Below are 21038 nucleotides of genomic sequence, written 5' to 3'. Positions count from 1 at the left end.
TAGTTTAATTCAGTTTCATATTACTGCATATCTATTTTTTTTAAATTCAGAAATGCTGTAATCTTCACCTCCTGAGAGAATGCTAATATTATGCTTCACACCTGCAGGTAAGCAGGTTTCTTGTTACCATGGTAACTCTTCCCTTGCCAGCAGATTAAATCAGTGCAAAAGCAGTAATGATCTCTAAAAGGTACCAAAGAAGTGCAGCTCCAAAGTCAAGTGAGGATCTTTATTTCCTATGAATGCTTCTATCAGATGGTGAATTTCCTGTTTTAATGTATATTAATTTTATCCGAGAATAACAAATTACAAACCTGATCATTTGCTATTTGATATTTTTTAATTGATGTAATACCAATTAAATTTTATTTTATTAATAGAGAATAATAATAAATCAAAAATGGAAACCTCTCTTAAAATCTCTTTTTGTTAGTATACAGTAGATATGAATAGCAAGTACTCACTTTATAAATTTACTGTTTTCAATATACAGTATATTAAGACAAACTGTTGGCATGTTCTTGTGACACACCCATCTTTCAGAACCATTCCACTTTTTCCATATAGCAAATTCCACATCTCCTAACAGGAAGCTGGGCACTGGTTAAAAGGGAGGTACTGTATGTTACTTTAAGATGCAGCTGTCCACAAAGTCATATATCTGACAATTTGCCAAAATGTTTTTTGGCTCCTCTTTGTTTTGATCAGGTTAATTAACTCATTTGAAACATGGATGAAAAATGTCAATTTTCCATATAACTCCATACGTTTAGGAAAGCAAACGTTGGATGTCTTGGAGTCAACACTCAATATTATTTTACAAACAGTACATTTGTCTTTGTGCAAATGTACTGCAACATGAACGCGTACACATAATGTAGTTCTCATATTCATATTCACATTTTTATTGTACTAACAGTTAAAATACAGTAACAGATTAATGGGAAAGAAATGATCACAAGCAGATTTTGTGGGTAAACTTCCTAGGAAGAGTCATCACCTCCTATAAACACAAGTGAGCATTTTTAGGAAACTGAAGTAACAGCCAAAGCCAATATTGGCATATTTTAGTTCTTCAGAATTGTTACATGTTGCATGTCTAATAAGAAAGGGATGCACATACAGGAAGTTTTGTTTGTTTTAGATGCAAAAGTGAAAGAGAAATTCCAAACCATTTCACAATGTCATTAACTGATTGCACATTTCAGTCTGATATTATATAATTTAAAATGAAAGATGTGAGAACATAAGACAAAAAAAAAAAGAATTAGTAAAACATGTTATATCATCACATTGCTTTCAATAACTGCTTATCCAATTCAGGTTCATGGTGGCCCAGAGCCTATCAGGGAGAACATTGGGCACAAGCTACGATACACCCTGGACAGGACGCTGGTCCATCACTGCACAGACACGAACACACACTCATGCCAAGGTCAATGTTCCCTGTAGCTAATTAGCCTACAAGCATGTCTTTGGATTGTGGGAGGAAACTCATGCAAACACTGGGAGGACATAGAATCTGCGTGGAGTTAGCAGCCCAGGAATTGAACCCAGGTCCCCAGAGCTGCAAGCCACCAATGCAAACTACTGCACCGTTGTGCCACCCAAGACATGGTGTAATATAATCAATAGTCATAGCGGGTGACATAGTGATATGGCAGATTAGTTGTCACGATCGCTAACCCCTCCTCTTAAGGGCGCTCCAGCCCTTCCTTGTTCTGCCCCATTGTCTGCACCTGGTCCCTAATCCCGCTCCCCCTTAAAAGCCAGACGCGGACCTTACTTCTGGTTCCTCATTGATTTCTGCATCGTGAGAGCCCGGGGTCCTGCTGCGTCTGGCTCCATTATGGTTTTAACTTTCTGTTCCTGATCCCCTGCCCCACCGGTCCCGACCCGGCTCATGGTTTTAATCCCTGGATGGATCTCCTGGCTTTGGACTCTTCTCTCCCGTTTGGATTCCCCGTTTGGATTTTGGCTTTGTTTGTTCGCCCGGACTCACTTCCCCAGGACACCAGCTCACCTTGGACACGACCCCCTGTATCCTGACCCTTTCCTGCATGACTATTTTTCCCCTTGTGTCTTCACTATTCTGGATCGTGTCGTCCGCATAGGGCCCGGAAAGAACCGGATCGTGACATTAGTGCTGTTGCTTCACAGCTCTCAGGTCCTGTGCTTGATTCCAGGCTAGGGAGCCTTCAGTGCGGAGTCTGAGTGTGTTGTGTTAATATCTGACCACTGCACAAACTTATGCTAGGTTATCTTAAATGGTGTCTCTTAATTGACTTCCATCTTGATGTGATATTGGGCCATCTCAGGAATTATTACCCCAGTAATTCTGGTCCTCACTTATATAGCTGGGCTGATGGGATCAATCAGTGTAAATTACCTTACGTAGAGACCTGTCAGTTATGAGGCCAAAGGTTTACCCACTACATTGTGCCAACCCCCAATTATACTGAAATTGTAATGACTTGTAATGTAAATGCTGTGTTTGTACAGTTTCCTTTTATAATTATACATAAACAATTAGTTAATAACATATTTTATAAAAGCTTTTGAGGCTATTTAAGAGTGCCTTCTTTTGTTAATACTGAACTTATCAGCTAGTATTCCATACTTTTTTTTTCTAGAGTTGCATTTTTGGTAGCTTGTCATCATAAGCATCAAAATTAAGTACAGTTGAAAGTTCACCTTTTAAAGCATGAATCTGCCCTTGTGTTTTATGAACGTCCTGAGCTTCAAAAGAAACTTTTGAACTGCCACAAATACAGATACATTCATTATGCCAAATAGCATGTTGTTATGCAGCAGTCAAAGCATGGTCAAAAGGAGCAATTAATCAAAACACCAAAAACTCAACATACAAATTCCAAATACTTTATCTTCCTAAAAAGCTGTGGAGTAATTAGTTTCTTTTTATACTTAGTAGAGTGTGTCTACATACTGTTTTCTAACAGTCCACATCTCAATAGAAATGCCTTTCAGGTAATTGGTATCTCTGAATGTGTGTGCCCTGCAATGGATAATTACTAAAAAATGGATTGATGCTATTGATATAAGGGTATGAAAATATTTGGAAGCTACTTTATGAATCTTTATGACACCCACTGAAGAAAACTTAAGCACAATATTTTTTTAAACACTGTATTTTTGCTGAGCTTAATAAAACTTAAATATTGTTTTAGAACTTGTTACCTGTAAATTAAGTAGGCATTCATACCAACTGAGATACAATGATTTTACACTATCTGGATAACTAATTTAAGTTTTTTGTCTTAAGAAATGAAGAAGCAAAATGTAATTTAAAATAGAATTTACTGCAATTTACAAGGGAATAATGTACATGCACATCATTTATTTGGCTCCCCAATTTGTTTACCTGATCCATTTAATGTTTAAATACAGATGGTTGGCTTTTGCGCTTCTAAGTCCTAAACCATAATATTTACGGGGTAGGTGTGAACTATATAAGTGTGAAGAACAGAGTTAAAGAAACAAGGATCTGTTCAAGTTGATATTTTTATTTTTCCCCTTAAACTCAGCTATAAATCTCCCTGACAAAGCTATTGACTTCTTATATTATCCATTTAAACCTGCCTGAACTTTACCTGGATAGGAACTCAAAATACTTTCAAAAGTTATATATTTCTAGGAATCTCAAACACCTAACTTCTATGAGATTCAAATATCTGTGCTTTCTCTATAGCAGCTGGAATTTTAGACAGGGAATCAAAAAGTCGTTGGTCTGTCTATCTCACATTTACATTGGCCAGGAAAAGTTTCTGTGATTTACTTGTTCTAAACAAGCTTTGTATTTGCTGATTATCTTTCTGAAGAGCATGCTAACATACATTTATAAGTACAGTACAGTAATTGTGTTTAGAATGTCTTCTTAACCCAGAAGATTTACACTTGCCAATACAAGCAAAGTGTCTACTCCTTCATACCAGTAAAGATGAAGTAAGGGGCTGTTGGAATGGAAGACATGGAAGACTGCCTTCCTTCCTAACTTTAGAAAAGAACCCCAAAAGAAAGTAGATGTGTGTTGGACAGACAAAACAGGACGTGACACAATGCTATAATGTATTTGAGTGAACAAAATAAGTAATGAAATGAATTAACTATTTCACCCTGACAATTTTAGTTATCAATCCATGACTTCATAAAAATAGCAAGAACAACCACTACTGTAACTGACACTTAACATACATTAAGCAATTAATATTCTTTCAGGATGTAAACTATTTTGAGGGTTGTAAATGACCATTACAATGAATAATGTGTTTTGTCATACCAACAGTGTAAACAGAACAATTGCTGCTTTCAACAGACTTTCAACAGAAGTCATAAGGACTTAGAAACCATAAATTATAAATTGTGCAAACATACATAGACATACAGTACATGTGTACAAGAGTCTAACAGCTGTCTCTAACTATAGCAGTGCTACTGTGCAGTTATAATAATTATATCTTCATATCTGTGTTGTCAACATACCATTCATTAGTAATAAGGTTGATTATTAATTAATACATGTTCATTAACAACCACATTATCTTTCTTAAAACATAGAAAATTCATTAACAATTGTAGTCAGAACATGAATTACCTCTTTGAGTTGAAATAAAGAGAACAAGTAAACATTTACATCATGGATTCCTCCTCCATCTCAATTTCTTTGTCCAGCTCTATTGCTGTATTTTCGTAGCTTGTGATTCCACCATACTTTCTCATGTGGACCATCAGGGGTCTTGGAGACTGACTTCCTGGCAGAGTGTTCACATAGATGCCTGTTCGATTTTCCTCTAGAGCAGGTCCCCAGTCTAAGGATGGTCTAATGGCTTGTTTTATTCTCTGTTAATACATTAATTTGTAAGACATTCAAATATACAATAGATTCTTCTGTGGGGTCAAACTGAACAGTATAAATTTAATCAGATATGTCATTCAGCAACCACTGTTTAAACTGAAGTTGTAGACACAAAAACGTGTATTAAATGATGTGATGGCTGTTTAATTTAAAATCACATGGAATGGTATTGTTAAACTGTAAAACTATTTAAACTTGTTTTCGTTTTCAAATCTTTGAACCATAACTGGACCATAAGAGAAATGGTTCTGTTATTGTATGTCTGTTGCCTCTAACTTACAGTACTCACTTCTCCTGATATAAGATTATTCTGTACGTTCCTTGAGCTCTTATACTTTGGTGTTCCAGATATAAATATACGTGTGGTATAGGCTTTGTACATCCTTCACAATTCAGTTGATTGAAAATATAAGTACTGCCCTAAAGGCACTATTGCAATAAAGCAAGAAATCTTTTTATTACCAAAATTTGAAATCACATTTGAAAAGAACAGATAACATTTAGTCATGCTGTATGGAACCATTTTATAAACTGACACAGGGTATTCAGGTTGTATTTGATAAAGCTTTACCTCACTGCTGGGTTTTATTATTGTGTTTTACAACCCTGCGGAATCACCCTTGGTCATATTAAAACATTTTAAGTGTATGATTGTACAATCAGTTCAATGATTGGTTTGAGTTTATGCACAGGGAATCCTTTGCTGCTGTAAAAGGTATCCCTAATTAATGTACATCATCTCTAATAAATCAATCTAGTATCTAACTGTGTCAGTGTCTGTGTCAGTTTGCCAAATCACATCAAAAAGACAATTGCAAGGAATTCTGTTCTATCCATTCACATTGAATAAATATATTTCTTCATATAATAAAGGGCATTATTTTGAAAAATATTAAAAATGCATGCTCGTGTTAGCATTAAAATATATTTGAGAATATAAACTTAAGAACATTTGTTATTGTTGTTGATCTACAGTTTGTGTGCTTGTGAATCAGATGTTTGAAAAGACTTAATGCCAGTTTGGCAAATACTGATGCATATTTCAAAGATCAGAAAGAAATGGGTTTAAAATTAATGACATACATTGACATGACATGTTATTCTCTGTGGGATTTATTCTTTAAAATAAAAAGTGGACCATAGCACTATCAATTCATAACAAAGGAACTGACAGATATTTAAAATATCCTAAAGGTTCTAGAAAAGAGTGAATCTGACTCTAGCCTAAATGCCTATCAATATTTAACTTCTTACCATGTAGAAAGAGTACCTGAATACATCTGACAAATTTCAAATATTGCCTGAAAGACAATCTCCAACCCTTTGAAAGGTTCACTTTCATCTTCAGAAATTGAATTCAGTCATTTCATAATTATTTCTCTTTGTTGACCTATTACTATCTGATAAAGGCAATTAGTTTTGTGGTACCTTTAAATTTTCTAATGGAGCAACTGATTATATGCCCTGTAAAAGCTTTTATTCTGAGATTTCTACGCACAGGAACAGCAGGTATGAATTATAAATTATTTACAAGACCTTATTAGTGGCAACTGTTGAACAGTGCCACATACACATTAGAATATGCAATGTTAATTGCTCCTTAACCTGCCAGGATTCTACAGTGGCATGCTAATCATAAAATATTTATTTTATGGCTTTCTGAACTGATTATTTTGTTTTGTATTTACTGTATGAAGCTCTCACGTTGTGTGCATCAGATTTACCTTTCTTCACAGGCTATTGAAAAACAAGTTAATGCATATTGCCTGTTCATATATAATTCATGCAAACAAGCACCTTAACACGGTAGAAAATAACAAGGATTTTCCTTTCCAAACACAGAGTGCCGTGTTTGTTTAAGAAATAAATCTTAGGATTTACTTGTATTGCAGTATCTTCACTATTGTAAATTAATCAAAAATATAAATTGAATAAAACCATTATATGTCCTTATTTAGGACACCTTCCAGTGAGTAAAGGTTCATTTAGAAATTAGAAAACCTATTTTCAACTGGTACCTCTTTAACAGAGCATTGCTGTGTCTATAGTAATTGCTTTCTAGTAATCTTTAAGAGTAAATTAGTCATAAACCAGTCAAGAATGTATTATTCTGCTATAAAGGGTAGCCCACAGATATGTTGCATGTCAACTCACCTTGTAAACAACAAAAGCACAGAATGTTTTAAAGCTATATGGAACATTAAAGCAGAGTGATAGAAATACCTACATTTTAGATGTACACAGATGTAGAGGTTTTATATGTAACAGAATAGAAGATGATAATCTTTAAAGTGGTAAACACACAAACCACGCAGTAGAACGTGACATTAAATAATTGTTCTCCAGGACCTGAAAAATCCATCAGTGGGCCAAATTCATGACATTTTTTTTCCAGTGAATCTGGAATGTGACTGCATGTGATGCACTCTCTAAAATGATCCACAGCTGGTCTCAGTATTTTGACAGGTAATATGTGTTTTCAAATGAGATTCAGGGAAATAATCAAGCAACTGGTGAAAATATAGTATGTATCCAAAACTGTTCAAACGCTATCCCTTACATTTTTTTTTCTATTTTTATTTTAGGCTCGTATAGTTAGTAACTCATTCTGTATTTTATTTTCTGTCCAGAACAGATATTGCTAATAATACGTATAAGAATAAGAATAATTGTCATTGTTGTCACATTTAATATTGAAAGTCAATCTTAATTACCTCTTTCAAAGTTCCTTCTTCACGGAGAACAGAAACCACCATCCCAGTTGGTACCATTAAACATGGTAACAGGCCCATGAGAATACCCAATATCTCTGCCCACTTAGGGAGCTTGTAAGTCCCATATTCAGACGGCTCATATTTCACAATGCTGTATACGAGCAAAGCCTGAAAACCAAGAAGCAAATACATTGGTATACTATTGTAGCATAAGTAAACCAGAATGAAAAGTACATGAGCTGTTAAGTTAAGTAAAATAAAAAAGAATAAAAATGGCAATAAATTTCAGAACATCGACAAAACTCAAAAGTACTCTTCTTTTTTTTGTTCAAGCCTCATTCACACATTTCACCTTTTCCATGCCCATGCATAATTGTGCTGTTTTAACAAAGTGTGTAAAATATTGTATCATATAATATTGATTAAAATAATTATTCACAATATTCTTTAAACAGTGGGAGTTCTTGCCCAGACAGATTTTCAGACCCCCTGTTTTTTTTCTTGGAACGTGAAAAATGTGGTCAAGCAAGCATTTCTGACAACAACGGGCAGCATACTCACAGAGACGGACGGTGATGATGTTTCATTTCCTGGCTTATAGTTTTTACTACCTTGCACCTTCCAGATCTTAATCATATCTTTTGAGAAGCAGGTATAAATAGTCTTACCAACATGGAGAGTGGTGAAAGGTAGTTCCAGCACATCTTAAAATAAATCCCTGGTTCAAATCCTAGCATCATCTTAATGTCTCGAGAAAATCTCTGTACACCTGTAGGGGAAGTAGGAACAGTTGTAATACTATTAATAAAAGACCATTTTTAAAACTAAGAAAATACCAATGATCCTATGGTTTTCAAATGTTTAATTAGCTTAATGTACTACCCAATTTGATAGGTCACATACCAGGCTCACATTTCTCTAACATATTTTAACAAAAGCCATTGGTTCAGACATACAGTACGCTTGCTTTTTTGTTTTCTAATTGTAAGTACTGGGTCTTGTAGATAAAGTATGTTTTATTATTTGCAAAAACAGCAGTGGACTTTCCACAGCATGAGGTTATAGTAAACACTTTTAAACACTATAAATTATCATACAATTACATGGGAAATGATCATGAAGACCAGAGCTGAAAGTGATGTGTAAGTGGTTTTCTAATTTCTAATAATAAAACAACTGGCTATCTTCCCTCAGAACACAAGATTTTGAACATGTGACAGTGCATAAAACTGGTACAGATTGTAACTGCTCTTAAAGTGTTAAATATGAACATGGTGAAGAGGTGAAATGAAGAGATTATCTGTTGGATATTTAATATTTTGTTTTGAATCCCTGTCACAGCAAGTTAATAGGTTTTAGTGATGTCTCTTCAAAGAATGACTAATTGACAGATTCACCAGCAAACCATCTGACAAGCAGCAGTGCTTCAGGCTGAATCTGGTGGTTCATGTAAATTTAGACAGAGTCTCCATCTGAGGGGGAATAGGAAACTAAACTGAAGGTTGCATCAGGACGCATTAATCATTTGTGTTCCATGCATTTTTCATTAACCTTTGTGCTTTTATTTTGTAAGTCTAAAAACACAAGGGATCCAGTATTTAATGTATTTGGTTTATATTGAGGGTAGTTCAGATGGGTAGCAGCGTCAGCATGCGTAGGACACAAAGGATCAAGTAATAGGTATATTCCATGCTGAAAAGAGAAGAAAGAAAACACAACATTGAAGAAGGCTCCATGGCTGAAACGTTGTGTTTTCTTTCTTCTCTTTTCAGCATGGAATAAACCTATTACTTGTTCCTTTATATTGAGGGTGGCAAGGTGATGTGATGGTTAGCATAGCTGCTTTGTAGCAATGGGGCCCTGGGTTCAATTACTGGGGTGCAATCTGTGTGGAGTTAGTATTTTCTTCTTGTGTTTGTGTGGGTTTCCTCTAAATGCTCTGGTTTCCTTCCATAGTCCAAAGATATACTGGTTCCCAGAAGGTTAATTGACTTCTGGGAAAATTGGCCCTGGTGTGAGTGCATGTGTGTCTGTGTGTGCCCCGAGATGGACTATACCCCAACTTGTGCCCAGTGCTTGCCAAGATAGGTTCCAGTTTGCCCACAACCCTGAATTAGATTAAGCAAAAAAATGGATGGATGGTTTATATTGAAAATATTAACTAGCTTTTGGAATTCTTTCTATGCATGCTGTAAGTTTACAGCTTATGATCTTTTATTCATAAAATAATTTAAAAATATTCATACATTTCATAATGTATATTTTATTTTATAAGAAAATGTGGAAATTTTGTATCATAAAGAAAATCTATAAGTATTCAGTTGAACAATTATGTGATATATAAGAATATTCTGATAAAAATCCAATACATCTAAGACTTAGTGTACAATTCAGTCTTATACAGTACATACAGTAGACAAGACAATATCTAAGTCATAGACAGACTGACTGAGATAGACAGTTACAGCTACTTGATTGTAAAGGGAGTCTGGTAGCATACAGTTTATTATAAAATAAGTACCTGAACTGCTGATCTATTGATTTTTTTAATGTTCTGACATATCAATTTTTGAGTTAATGGTTAATGTAGTAATGAAAATAAACCATTACTGAGAGTTAAAAGGTTTGGTAATAATCTAAATATGAGTTTATACTGAGCTTAATGAGCAATATAGTAGAAATGCATCCTTCCAGTTTTACCTTATCTGATGCTGCTATTGACCTGGAAGACCATAGTGAACTGACTATACAAAAGCTCGAAGTAAATAGCACTGAGATCACAAACAGCCAAGGCAATTTTAAAGGACCTGAGCTATGACAATCTCTGCTATCATTAGATCAATAAAATGTTCAGCCTCAAAGGAAAGGTATGAACTATAGATATTCGAAGATCCCAAGGAGAATTCCCAAGGCAAGGATTTTGATTTTGCACTATTTCCCATCTATAAATGTCCAAAGTAAATCTTCTAACACATAAAATAGGCATAGAGAAGCTTCACCAAAGGACTGTCAAATGTATACTTACTATATATGCGTGAAATTACAAAACATGATGTTATCACCACAACCATTAACCCAAACCCAGCACTGTAGTCATCCAACAGAACCAGCCAGTACATTCCACCCTTAAGTGGACAGTGAAAAAAAAAAGATTATTTTAAAACAAATGTATAGTGTTGATTTTTAAAAAGATACAGTAAAGGTAGTTTACCAGAATTATCAAGACTGCACTAAGAAATAAGAAACTGTTTCTTAATTTTATTAAAGGTAGCATTTTTCTTTCTTTGCTAGAATAATCAAACTCTAGCCATTGAAACTGGTTAAAAATATTTTAAAAAATTATAAAGGCTAAGTATGCATCATCATATGGCATTGTAATAGTCTAAGTTATTTTCAGTGAGAATTCTAAACAAAACAATGAGAATCATTACAAAAGATAGCTGATAATTAAAAAATGGTCCACATAAAAGGCAAAAGAAAATAAGAACATTTTCATTTTCCTAATTATGAAAATGTAGAAGAAATATAAATAAAAAATAAAGGTCTATTTCAAAGAACATCAATTTTTTTATCAAAAACTGCAATGACAATTTTGTTTAAAAACATCTAATATCCTAATTGTTTTTATCACAAGTACTGTATGTTAGATCTTAAAACAGAGTTGAACAGAAGCTTTAGAAATTCTGGAGTCTGCTCAGTACATCAGTTTGGTCCTTGTGACATTCATTTTGAACAAGTGACTGAAATGTTAACAATTTCCTGTCTAACACAAGGGCTTGTCAAATTTCTTATAGACTTCAAAGGTGAGACTAATAATTAATCAGGAACATCTGTGAATCTTTCTGAAAATCCGAAATAAGTGTGTCTTCATAGTCCCTTGAGGGTTATCATATTTAAAATAGTCGACTTCAAGTGCTTCTGGTCTGTTATAAAAAAAAGCTTTCAAAACAATCATTATAGTTATAATAAGAAACTCTCTCTTTTCAGCACCTTCATAATTGAAAGGTATTTGTTTAAATGTTTAATCATTTCTATAAATCAAGTGGGTTATATATGATATATAAAAAATAATCATTTTAAACCAGGAGCAAGACAATTTTTGTTAATTTAATTAACTTACTTCTGTGGTGAGAATCAATCCCATTAGGAACATGCTGATAGAAATACAGGCTGAAAAGAAGGCCTTCTTTGGTCTTAAGTAGAATGGAAATTCATCTGTGATGGCAGTGACAATTGTTTCCATAAATGCAAACTTTAGGGAAAAAATCAGATGAAGGAGCTATGAATAAACTTCTGTGTTACAACAGCTTCATTATAGCTGAAAACCTGCAAGAATTCATGTTTCAAGTTAGGTATTCCCTTAAGTTCCCAAGTCACATTGTTTAAATAGTGTCTAGATAATGTGGATCAGACTTTCATATAATGTATTTACACTTGATGTTCTGCATCAACATTATGTAGCTGTAGGTGTGTCTCCTGATCTACTTATATGTACTAAAGCCCTGCCCTTTCAGGCTGTACTCTTCCTTCAGATTCCCCATATAGCTGGCAGATGACAGTATTAAATTGCTAATGTCATTGTTTATATCCTGACCAATTAGCTATCTAAATGTGTTGAAATGATATAGTCTCCTATAGAAAAGCTAACTGACTAGGAGTAACAACACTCCAGAACTGAATGCATTTGAAAACGGGTTTAATCTGGCTTCGTGTCCAAACTGTAGGATGAGAAGACTAGGATCTCCATGCAGAGCGAAGAGTTAACCTAGGGGTAACAGCAAAGGTGGAGATGGGGTGGAGGAGGGATGCAGCAGACGATTTAGGAAATGATGTCACGGATGATTACAGCCGAGATGAAAGAGAGCTTGTTTCCTGTCATTCCTCCTTGTTTGAAAGCTTCATGTATATGAATTGTGTGTCATTGTGCTTTCCAAAAAACCTATCAAGAACCTAAATACAGCAGTGGAAATATCTGGATGATGCTCACCTGGCTGTCCAGCCCCAGCGTAAGCAGCATGAAGAAGAACAAGAAGGACCAGAAGGGAGAAAGTGGGAGCATTGTCATGGCCTGTGGATACACAACAAATGCTAGGCCTGGACCTGCACAAAACAAAGACATCATAACTCTGTTTAAAGGCCTGAATCACCTGCAACTTGTCTCTTTTCAAGAAATGTTCTCAAATATAGTTACATTTAAAGTTTACTGTGGGAAGATTTTGCATGTATGTGTCTTTCTAGTAATCTTCTCAAAGAATGCGTCAAACTATAAACTGTGCTGTCAGATGTCCTACAGCATGAAAAAAAAGCCTTTCTAAAAGAAATAAGGGGCTCTTTTTAATTAACATCCCAAGTTACTGTAATTGTACAACAGTTTTCCTAATGCTTTACAAAAGCAGGCCAATAAATAAAGTGAGAACAGTTCCTATTGTAATGCATCTGTTCATGCATGTGGTGGAAATAATAGGAAGGCCATAGCGAATATCATTTTTCTATATACAGTAGTTGCTAAATTTGGTTTCACATTATGTGCTCCATCATGATATCATGATATCTGTTTGGCTCTGGAATAGTAGAAATTCATGTCAATCTATTGGAACTAGGCTTAACTGGTTGATACAATTCACTGTCAATTACAATATTCCACATAATAATGTTTTTTTCTTAAGAAGCCAAAGAGATGGGAATCACAAGGCACTTAATCAGTGCTGACATGAGCAGTCCAGCACTTCCCATTAGTACTGCTGAAAGACTTTATTGGTGCAGTTGGCACCAATAAAGATTGTTAGTATTCTTCAAGCTACATTATAGTAAACTACTTCAGCTGTAACTCTCCATGTTTGACCAGGTTTGCACATGGTCAGCAATCTTTGAACTGATACATGCCATTACCAAAAACATCCAATATGTATTTTTTAGACTGTTACTTTATTTATGGAAATTCTTCTTTGCGTATCTAATATTTTATAAATAGACTGTATTTTGCACATTTAGACACTGCTATATTGATTTACTTTGCATGACACTTTCAATAGTCTACCAAAACTCTATGAAGCATATTGGGTTAACTTAACTCAGTAACAAAGCATAATGATTTTTGAGTAAAATATATTTTACCAATTCAGTATAGGAACAGAACATGACATTCTTTTTCTCTGCAAGCATAAATATACAGAGAGGGAGATTATCTTCTGTTAACATTAGGCACATGGGATAGGGATGGGATGGGATGACAATATACAGTCAGCAGATAGGCTCTGATACACACAGTCCATTAATGATTAAAGCAATGTTTGAAAAGGGTTCATTTTTCCCTAATAAAACTCTTTGTTTTGGGTACATACAGTATATTTCCTTTTGAATTCTGAGTTTCTTGACGTACTGTATTTATCAGACGGCACTTGTCCCCACATTTTCCACCTGGCTTCATTACTGTGACAGAGAGCAGGTTTCCAGCTAACCCCTCAAAATCAATTAATAGAAATTAGCGTCTGCATGAGCACATCACACACTAGTGCTGAGATTCCATCTGGATTAACCCAACTGGACACACTGTACAAATACTCTGATTAAGAACAAAGCTTTGTGTCTAATCTTTTTTTTCTCCTGTGGCACTTTATTTGATTTACAATGTTGATCTTTGGTTCATTTAAGTAAATTATTATTTTATGGTTTAGAAACAAAGTAAAAAACCACTAATAATCTCTTTCTAAGCTTTCTGTAAATGTTGAGCCAGGTTGCAACCCATAAGCAGGACTTAAGTATACACTCTGACTCATTTCTTTCTCCCTCCAGATCAACAAGATAATGCTTCTGTTCCCGAGAATTCAGAATTCTTGTCATTTTCACCCAAGATGTCATTTTTACATTGTAGTTTGGGAGAAAAGGCAGACATCTCAGTTTAAGGATGAGTTGAAAAAGCTAACATATTTGTCCCGTAAAGGGATATACAGTATCTTGCTGTGTTATTTTATTGTCTAACAGTGAATGACAGTCAGGGCATTACCCTCATTGAAATACAACAGACTTTTTAAGAGAGAAAAAAAAAGTCAGTCCCTGCCAACTCCCCCACCTTCCTCAACATCCTCACCACAACCATCATCCTTTTTTTTGGAAGAAATGGTCTCCAGTTCAAAGGTCTGAGAATTTATGGCTTTCCAACACCACTTCCTGTTTGATCTCAAGGGGCTACAAGTCCTCAGGCATGAGGGCTGAGCACACTGCTCCACAGAAACAATGCCAGATTAGGCGTCTTCCCATTAAGAAAAGAAAGCCTTTGATCTCCTCAATTTAGAGCTGCCGGCTGCACCAGGACCAGTTGAAAAGGCGACACAGGAATAACAATATGATACATAGTAAATGGAAGATGCCATAGGCATGACAATCAGACTACAGGCTTGATCCCTTGAGCTTCCAAATTCAGATCTAGTATATTCCTTAACAGTCCCAGAGTGGAAGACAAACAGCAGTGTAAAGTTTTAAATTAAACTTACCAAGCAACAGATAGCATTACTAAAATCTCTTTACTGACTGCTAAAATCTGTGTTTTAAACTAAAACGTGTTTAAAATCAGGCTGCGTAATATATTTCTTACCCATGACAAGAAAGAAACAACATTTCACTACTCATCAACCTAGTCATCAAAATAAATTTCTGTGTAGTTGTTGAACTGTCTGATATCTACCAGCCAGTACATATCTGGCACTATTTTCAATTCAATTCAAGAAGCTTTATTGACACGACCAATGAATTTTAGTGTCGCCAAAGCATATACAATTAACACAGTATCTACAGATATTTACAATATCATACAGACACATCATAAGACAAGCACTTGCTCTTACTGACATAAGATATTTATGGACCAGTGTTACCTGCTTGAGCTACTTGGTCCACAGGAACACCTAACTCCTGAGACATGTACCCCAGTACTGAGAAGATGGCAAAACCTGCCAGAATACTGGTGAAGGCATTTCCCAAAGTTACTATAAATGTATCCCTAAAAGGGAAGAAAGAAAGAAATAAGATGAAGAGATTATTTAAGTCTTTGAAAAAAGAATAAACCCTCAAATCCAAAGTCTGTTGCTCCATAATCATTTTGCTTTTTGTGTGAAGAGCATACAGTATCTGAGACAAATTAGTCTTCCACGCTTCAGGATACACAAGCTTCATTACAGCTTGGAAGACATGTTTGACATACAGTATATCTGCTTCTAAGAAAGGAATTCTAATAGCACTGTAGTAAAGTGATAGAAATATTGATGCTATGCATTGTAAACAACAGTAGGTTTTCCACTGAGGTGTACATCTTAAAATAATTTATTACTGTATTCTAATCAGTTATACCTGTAGCTCTAAGCTTATTGAACATTTTACTCACTTTAGTAAATGGACTGTTATAGTATTCTGGTAAATTACTTTGCATTACAGCTACAGGGTTCCTGCATCTCAGTGCATGTCAAATTCTTCTCATTGTTACAGGAGAAACTGTTGGCTTGGTTTACTGTTTCTTTCACTGTTGTCATTGTCTGAAAAATAATTAACTAATTTTACAGCATCTTAGTCCAATAAGGTATGTTACAACTAAACCCTGCAATAAAATAATCTATTCTTGAGCTTTTGGATTCGTTTTCTTCTCTGGAATCTGTGTGGCTCTCTTTGCTGAGGCAGTGAAAGACTGTTTGCGTAAGTGAGTAAATTTAAGCTGGGCACCTGTGCCACATCCGTGTGAGGACTATAAAATGAAAGCTTTAGTCCTTCAACTGGTTAGAAGTTCAAATTAGAGACCTTTTGACTTCTTATTTATTGGCAAGCTGATACTGGAAAACTCCTCCCCTACCTGCAGGCCTTTAGTAGAGTCACACTAACCTGTAAATGTTTTGGTTGAAGGTGTTGTAGGAAGCAAAGGTCAACAAACCACCGAAACCTACCCCAAGGGAGTAGAAAATCTGAAGAGCTGCCTCAATCCATACCTGGAGAGAATCATAACAATTACACACATTGGCACACTTATCAGTCTGTACAGCACCTTTTCCCTCCAGGCAAAGCTTTCAAGAGCAGAATCCAAATTAGGATATATAAAAGTAAGGTCGTTATGGAAGATGGGGGGCAAGGTATAGACCTTTCACTGTCTATAAATCCCTATGTAACTTTCACTCCTCACCACTAGCAAATGGAATTAGTCATTTTCCATTAAAAATGCACTACTGTCGCTTTTGTGGCAAAACCTGAAAAATAAAGTAAACTGAAGGCTGACTCCTTAACAATTTTTTTTAAAATGTGAGCTTCCCCTGGGATATCAGCTTCGACCAAATTCATCGGGAATTTGAACCACAATTTAAGTAATAGAAACTTTTATCACCTTTGAAGTGAGGAGGTGGTCAAACTGAGGGGTGAGGTAAAACTTGATCCCTTTCCAAGCTCCATCCAAAGTCACCCCTCGGATAAGAAGCATGACAAGGATGATATAAGGGAAAGTGGCTGTAAAGTAGACAACCTAAACACAAATTAAGTACAATCAGAAGTGTCTGTTTACTCTGTGGCAATCTTCAAATGAGATGTAGTTTGTCTGTCTTCAAGTTTTATGGCTTACTATTCTCAGGATAAATCGTCTTGCATAGCTACATAAATATTAAGTTAAACCTTATTAATGCTATTGAATGTACATCTTGAGCTCCAGGATTGTACATTTATATAAAAAAGCACCAAAACTAAGTCCTTGTTTTGCAGCAGGTTCTACATGTTTTATGATATATCTCATTTGTTCAAGCTTTTATAAGCTAAATGGCTAAATACTTGTCGATAGGTCTGGATAAAGCCTTGATATTTAAGACCATTGAGAAGTTGTTAGTGGAACTTGATGAAGTGATCTATTGCATGTAGCCATCCTCAAAATGATTTGGTTGTCTATTTTAGAAAATTACTTACATTTTCTAGACAAAACATTATATTAGGAAATATAGTAAAAAGGGTAAAATAGGAAATGTTAGTGTATGTAAAAATTGTGTAATGTGCTATTAGTAAGACTCCCTTTAAAATAATGTGTAATGTGGTCTTCGTGTTTCAAAACAAATGTTGCTGCTCTGGAATTTTCTGAGAGAACAGCGGCCAAATATATTCCTGAGCTCAAAGGAATGTTCTACGCTTACAGGCTAAAAGAATCAAATCTTTTTTTCATTTTCAACTGATAAGACAATGAGGTGACTGGAAGCAAGAATTCACAATCCTTGAAGTCATTGACAAAGTCAATCCAGCAGACTTCTTCAAGAACAGTGAAACCAAACCAGAGGACACAAGATAAAACTAAGGAAGTTCATTTAAAACTGAGATTGGAGGTTTCTTACACAAGGGTTGTATTGGAACAAAATACTCAGCCATGTTGTCAAAGCTGATAAACCTGCTTTTTTTCAGGACATATAAGTATATAAGAATGATTACAAATGAGAATGGGCCATTTGTCTTATCTAGCAGGTTTAGTGTTTAGTACCTAGCTGATCTGGCTATCTGATTCAACCATTTCATGATAGAAGCCAGAGTATCAGCTTCACAAACATAGCTGAAAAGCTAATTCGATTGTGCTTTTTTGTCACTTCCACAAATTTAAATAAGAGTTTTGCTCATAGGCACTTCAGTAAGATCTGCTCTGTACCTGGTTGCTGGAGAGCACAGTATGATTGAAACATATAAAAAATTAAAAGCGCCATATGGAGGATATTAAGATTGATTAATCATTAACTATTAATGTTTTTTACAGATTATTTTTCTTAAAAACATTTTTTATCCAGTATGCAGAAATCATGTCTTACAGAAGGGGTTTAAATGTTTATTTTAAGCTTTGTTATATTGTAAAAGAATCTTTAGAACAATTTTCATGATTGCTGATACCAGTTCCCATTGTGTAGGGTTAAAAACAATGGGTAATTAGCTTGTAGTCAAGTGAAATCTACATCATGACCTCAGTATGACCCCAGGGTGATACAGTGTTGTAATAGCATATGTGGTGCTATTGCAGTAACGCTTTCTTTTTTAGGATTTGTTTGTAAACTAGTTTTTAGTGTTCTTTGTTTTTATTACTACTTTAGTACTACAACACAAAAATAAATCACTGGTGTGCTAATAAATTCTAAATGATAATTTGAAAAACAAATTAAAAGTGACTCATGTATGACACATCAGTGCAACATACCATGTGTACATTTATTATGTATTAGTGACTAAAGGTAATATGTACCTAGCTAGCAAGCCTTTATACAGAGATTGTCCATCATGTAAGTTCTAATGTATAATTCATAAGCATCTAGTACTATACGTATGTAGCTTTCCAGTACCTACTGAAATGAAGAGTTACTACTATTAACTATTACTATTAACTACTACTACGAACTATGAACTTAGTGTTTTTTACATCTTTATAAAGATTTCACAGAATGCTTCCTTACCTTTCCTGAGGACTTGACTCCTTTCAGGATGCAGAGATAGACAATAATCCAAGCCAAAAGGAGGCAAAGACAGAGATTCCACCTAATTCCCCCTGGACTCCCAATCCCTGAGCTTCCCTGGATGTGTAGGACATAACGGCTGAAAAAAAGTTATCCAATGCAGAAACTGAGGAAATAATCAGGTATAAGGAATATATTGCTCAACATTAATAATCCGGTGCTGAGGTTCTTCAGAGAGTGCTGATGTAAGACATGGACTTCTCTGATTATTAAGCAAAGATGCATCTCTGCAGAGCAAGGGAAATAGTTTTTGCACACTATCCAAAAGTAAGATTTGGGAGCATTGAGGTGTTCAATGAAAAGAAGTATAATTTTCCTTGACCCTACCTCCAGTACTCTTCACTAGGACTGACAGTGCCTGTAATATTCAGAGAAGACCCAGGCAGCTTCACTGAGCTGTTGTTTCCCTGAACGACTCTGTGATCCAAACAACGGTCTGTATTCCACCAGTTCCCACAGTGCTGCCAGGGTAGGTCACTGGTCAGGGAGGCAAAGAGGTAAAAGAGTATGTAGGCAATGATCATGTTGTAGTAGATGGCTACTAATGAAACAATGACTATCATCCCCACACCAGCACCTACAGTATCACAGAGAGATAAAGATAAATGAACAACAAGGAATTAATGGAGAATGACAAAGTCAAAGACTCAGTAAGTTTCTATAGGTCAAAATATATTTTGAATGTTAATATTGTTTTTAAATATTAATTTTGCAATTCAGAATACATCATGTAAATGTACTGTACATTACAATACATTTTGTCTCCTTTGTAATAAAGGCTACACATAAACATCCTGCATACTTTTCTAGTTATACATACTGTGATTTGGAAGAACAGAACAATAGTAAGAACATCACATACTGTATACAGTAGTAAGTCTAATTCTGAAAATGCTCTCTGCTCTTAGATCACCTTTAAAGAATGGACTGATTTTCCATACTGCCAGGGGTCCCAGGCTGGAGAACTGTCCCAAAGAGAGCTCCATGAAAAATATTGGGATTCCACAGATCCCTAGCATGATGAAATACGGGATCAGAAATGCACCTGGAAAGCAGGAAAAAAACAGAAGACTGGGTCTTCTCTTTACATCCAGCAGTGGTTTAATTCTTTGCTTCAATTCTTTGTGATTTCTGATGTGAAGGGAAGCTGCTGGATACTGTTCTGAATCATCGCATTCAAATTGAAGCGCTGCGGAGTAAAATATTGCTCTCTTTAGAGCCATAAAGTGGAAAAATGTGTATTTACTGTTAAATTATGAATATATTTTTGTGTGGATTTTTTAAACTTTGATAATGTTTTAAAGAAATCAAAAGTTAATCAGATAGATTAGGTTGCATAGGTTCCAATATATCAAACCCATAGCAATGAGTGGATATACATCCTATTAATTTTGTTTAATTTACTAGTTGTAGTGTTTATTGTCTCCTGTTTTATAACCTCAGTCTCCATACCTTTAAATTTACTCTCTCACCTCCTCCATTGCTGTAAGTGCGGTATGGGAATCTCCACACGTTGCCCAGCCCCACACAGTATCCAATACAAGACAGAAGGAAATCCAGTTTCCCAGTCCAGTTCCCCCGGTCTGCAGTGTACTCCAGTTCTGAGACCTCCCCATCCTCTCCCTCGCTGGGGCTCATTAATAGATCTGGAGTACTGGACTGTTGCATAAAAATTTGAAAAGTAAAAAAAAATAAATCAAAATTTGTTGCATATAACAAACAGACTATCAAATCAGCTCTTTCCAATTAATTATTATTGTTGACAACTGTAGCACCTATGACATCAAATGACTGTGCTTAAAACAATGGCAATGACAGTACACAAACATTGCAACAACAGGCATGAGTAATAAAGAGTTTATGCTCATACTAGTGTACCTAAATAATGTCTTTAAAAAGATGACAAATTCCATGTTTTAGGAATGTCAAGACTGGAAAATCCCTTAGACTGTTTTG

The 21038-nt window shown here is 35.2% G+C and overlaps 1 protein-coding gene across 1 annotated transcript; it reads right to left on the bottom strand.

The window, feature by feature from the left end:
* Positions 1 to 882: 882 nt before the first annotated feature.
* Positions 883 to 20741, bottom strand: LOC148821166 (sodium-dependent proline transporter-like). The gene is made up of 13 exons (XM_088932069.1): positions 20555 to 20741; positions 19996 to 20127; positions 19410 to 19659; positions 19023 to 19161; positions 16946 to 17080; positions 16453 to 16556; positions 15459 to 15583; positions 12575 to 12687; positions 11708 to 11839; positions 10613 to 10712; positions 8256 to 8356; positions 7588 to 7755; positions 883 to 4857 (listed from the first exon to the last, which is right to left on the bottom strand). The coding sequence occupies exons 1-13, from the start codon at positions 20718 to 20720 to the stop codon at positions 4648 to 4650; spliced, it is 1875 nt and encodes a 624-aa protein (XP_088788195.1). The 5' UTR covers positions 20721 to 20741; the 3' UTR covers positions 883 to 4647.
* Positions 20742 to 21038: the final 297 nt, after the last annotated feature.

Source organism: Atractosteus spatula, chromosome 14, assembly GCF_055471065.1.
Source record: "Atractosteus spatula isolate fAtrSpa1 chromosome 14, fAtrSpa1.hap1, whole genome shotgun sequence".
Classification (NCBI taxonomy): Eukaryota; Metazoa; Chordata; class Actinopteri; order Semionotiformes; family Lepisosteidae; genus Atractosteus; species Atractosteus spatula.
Note: the sequence above shows the minus strand (reverse complement) of the source record. Positions and strands in the feature narration are given on the sequence as shown.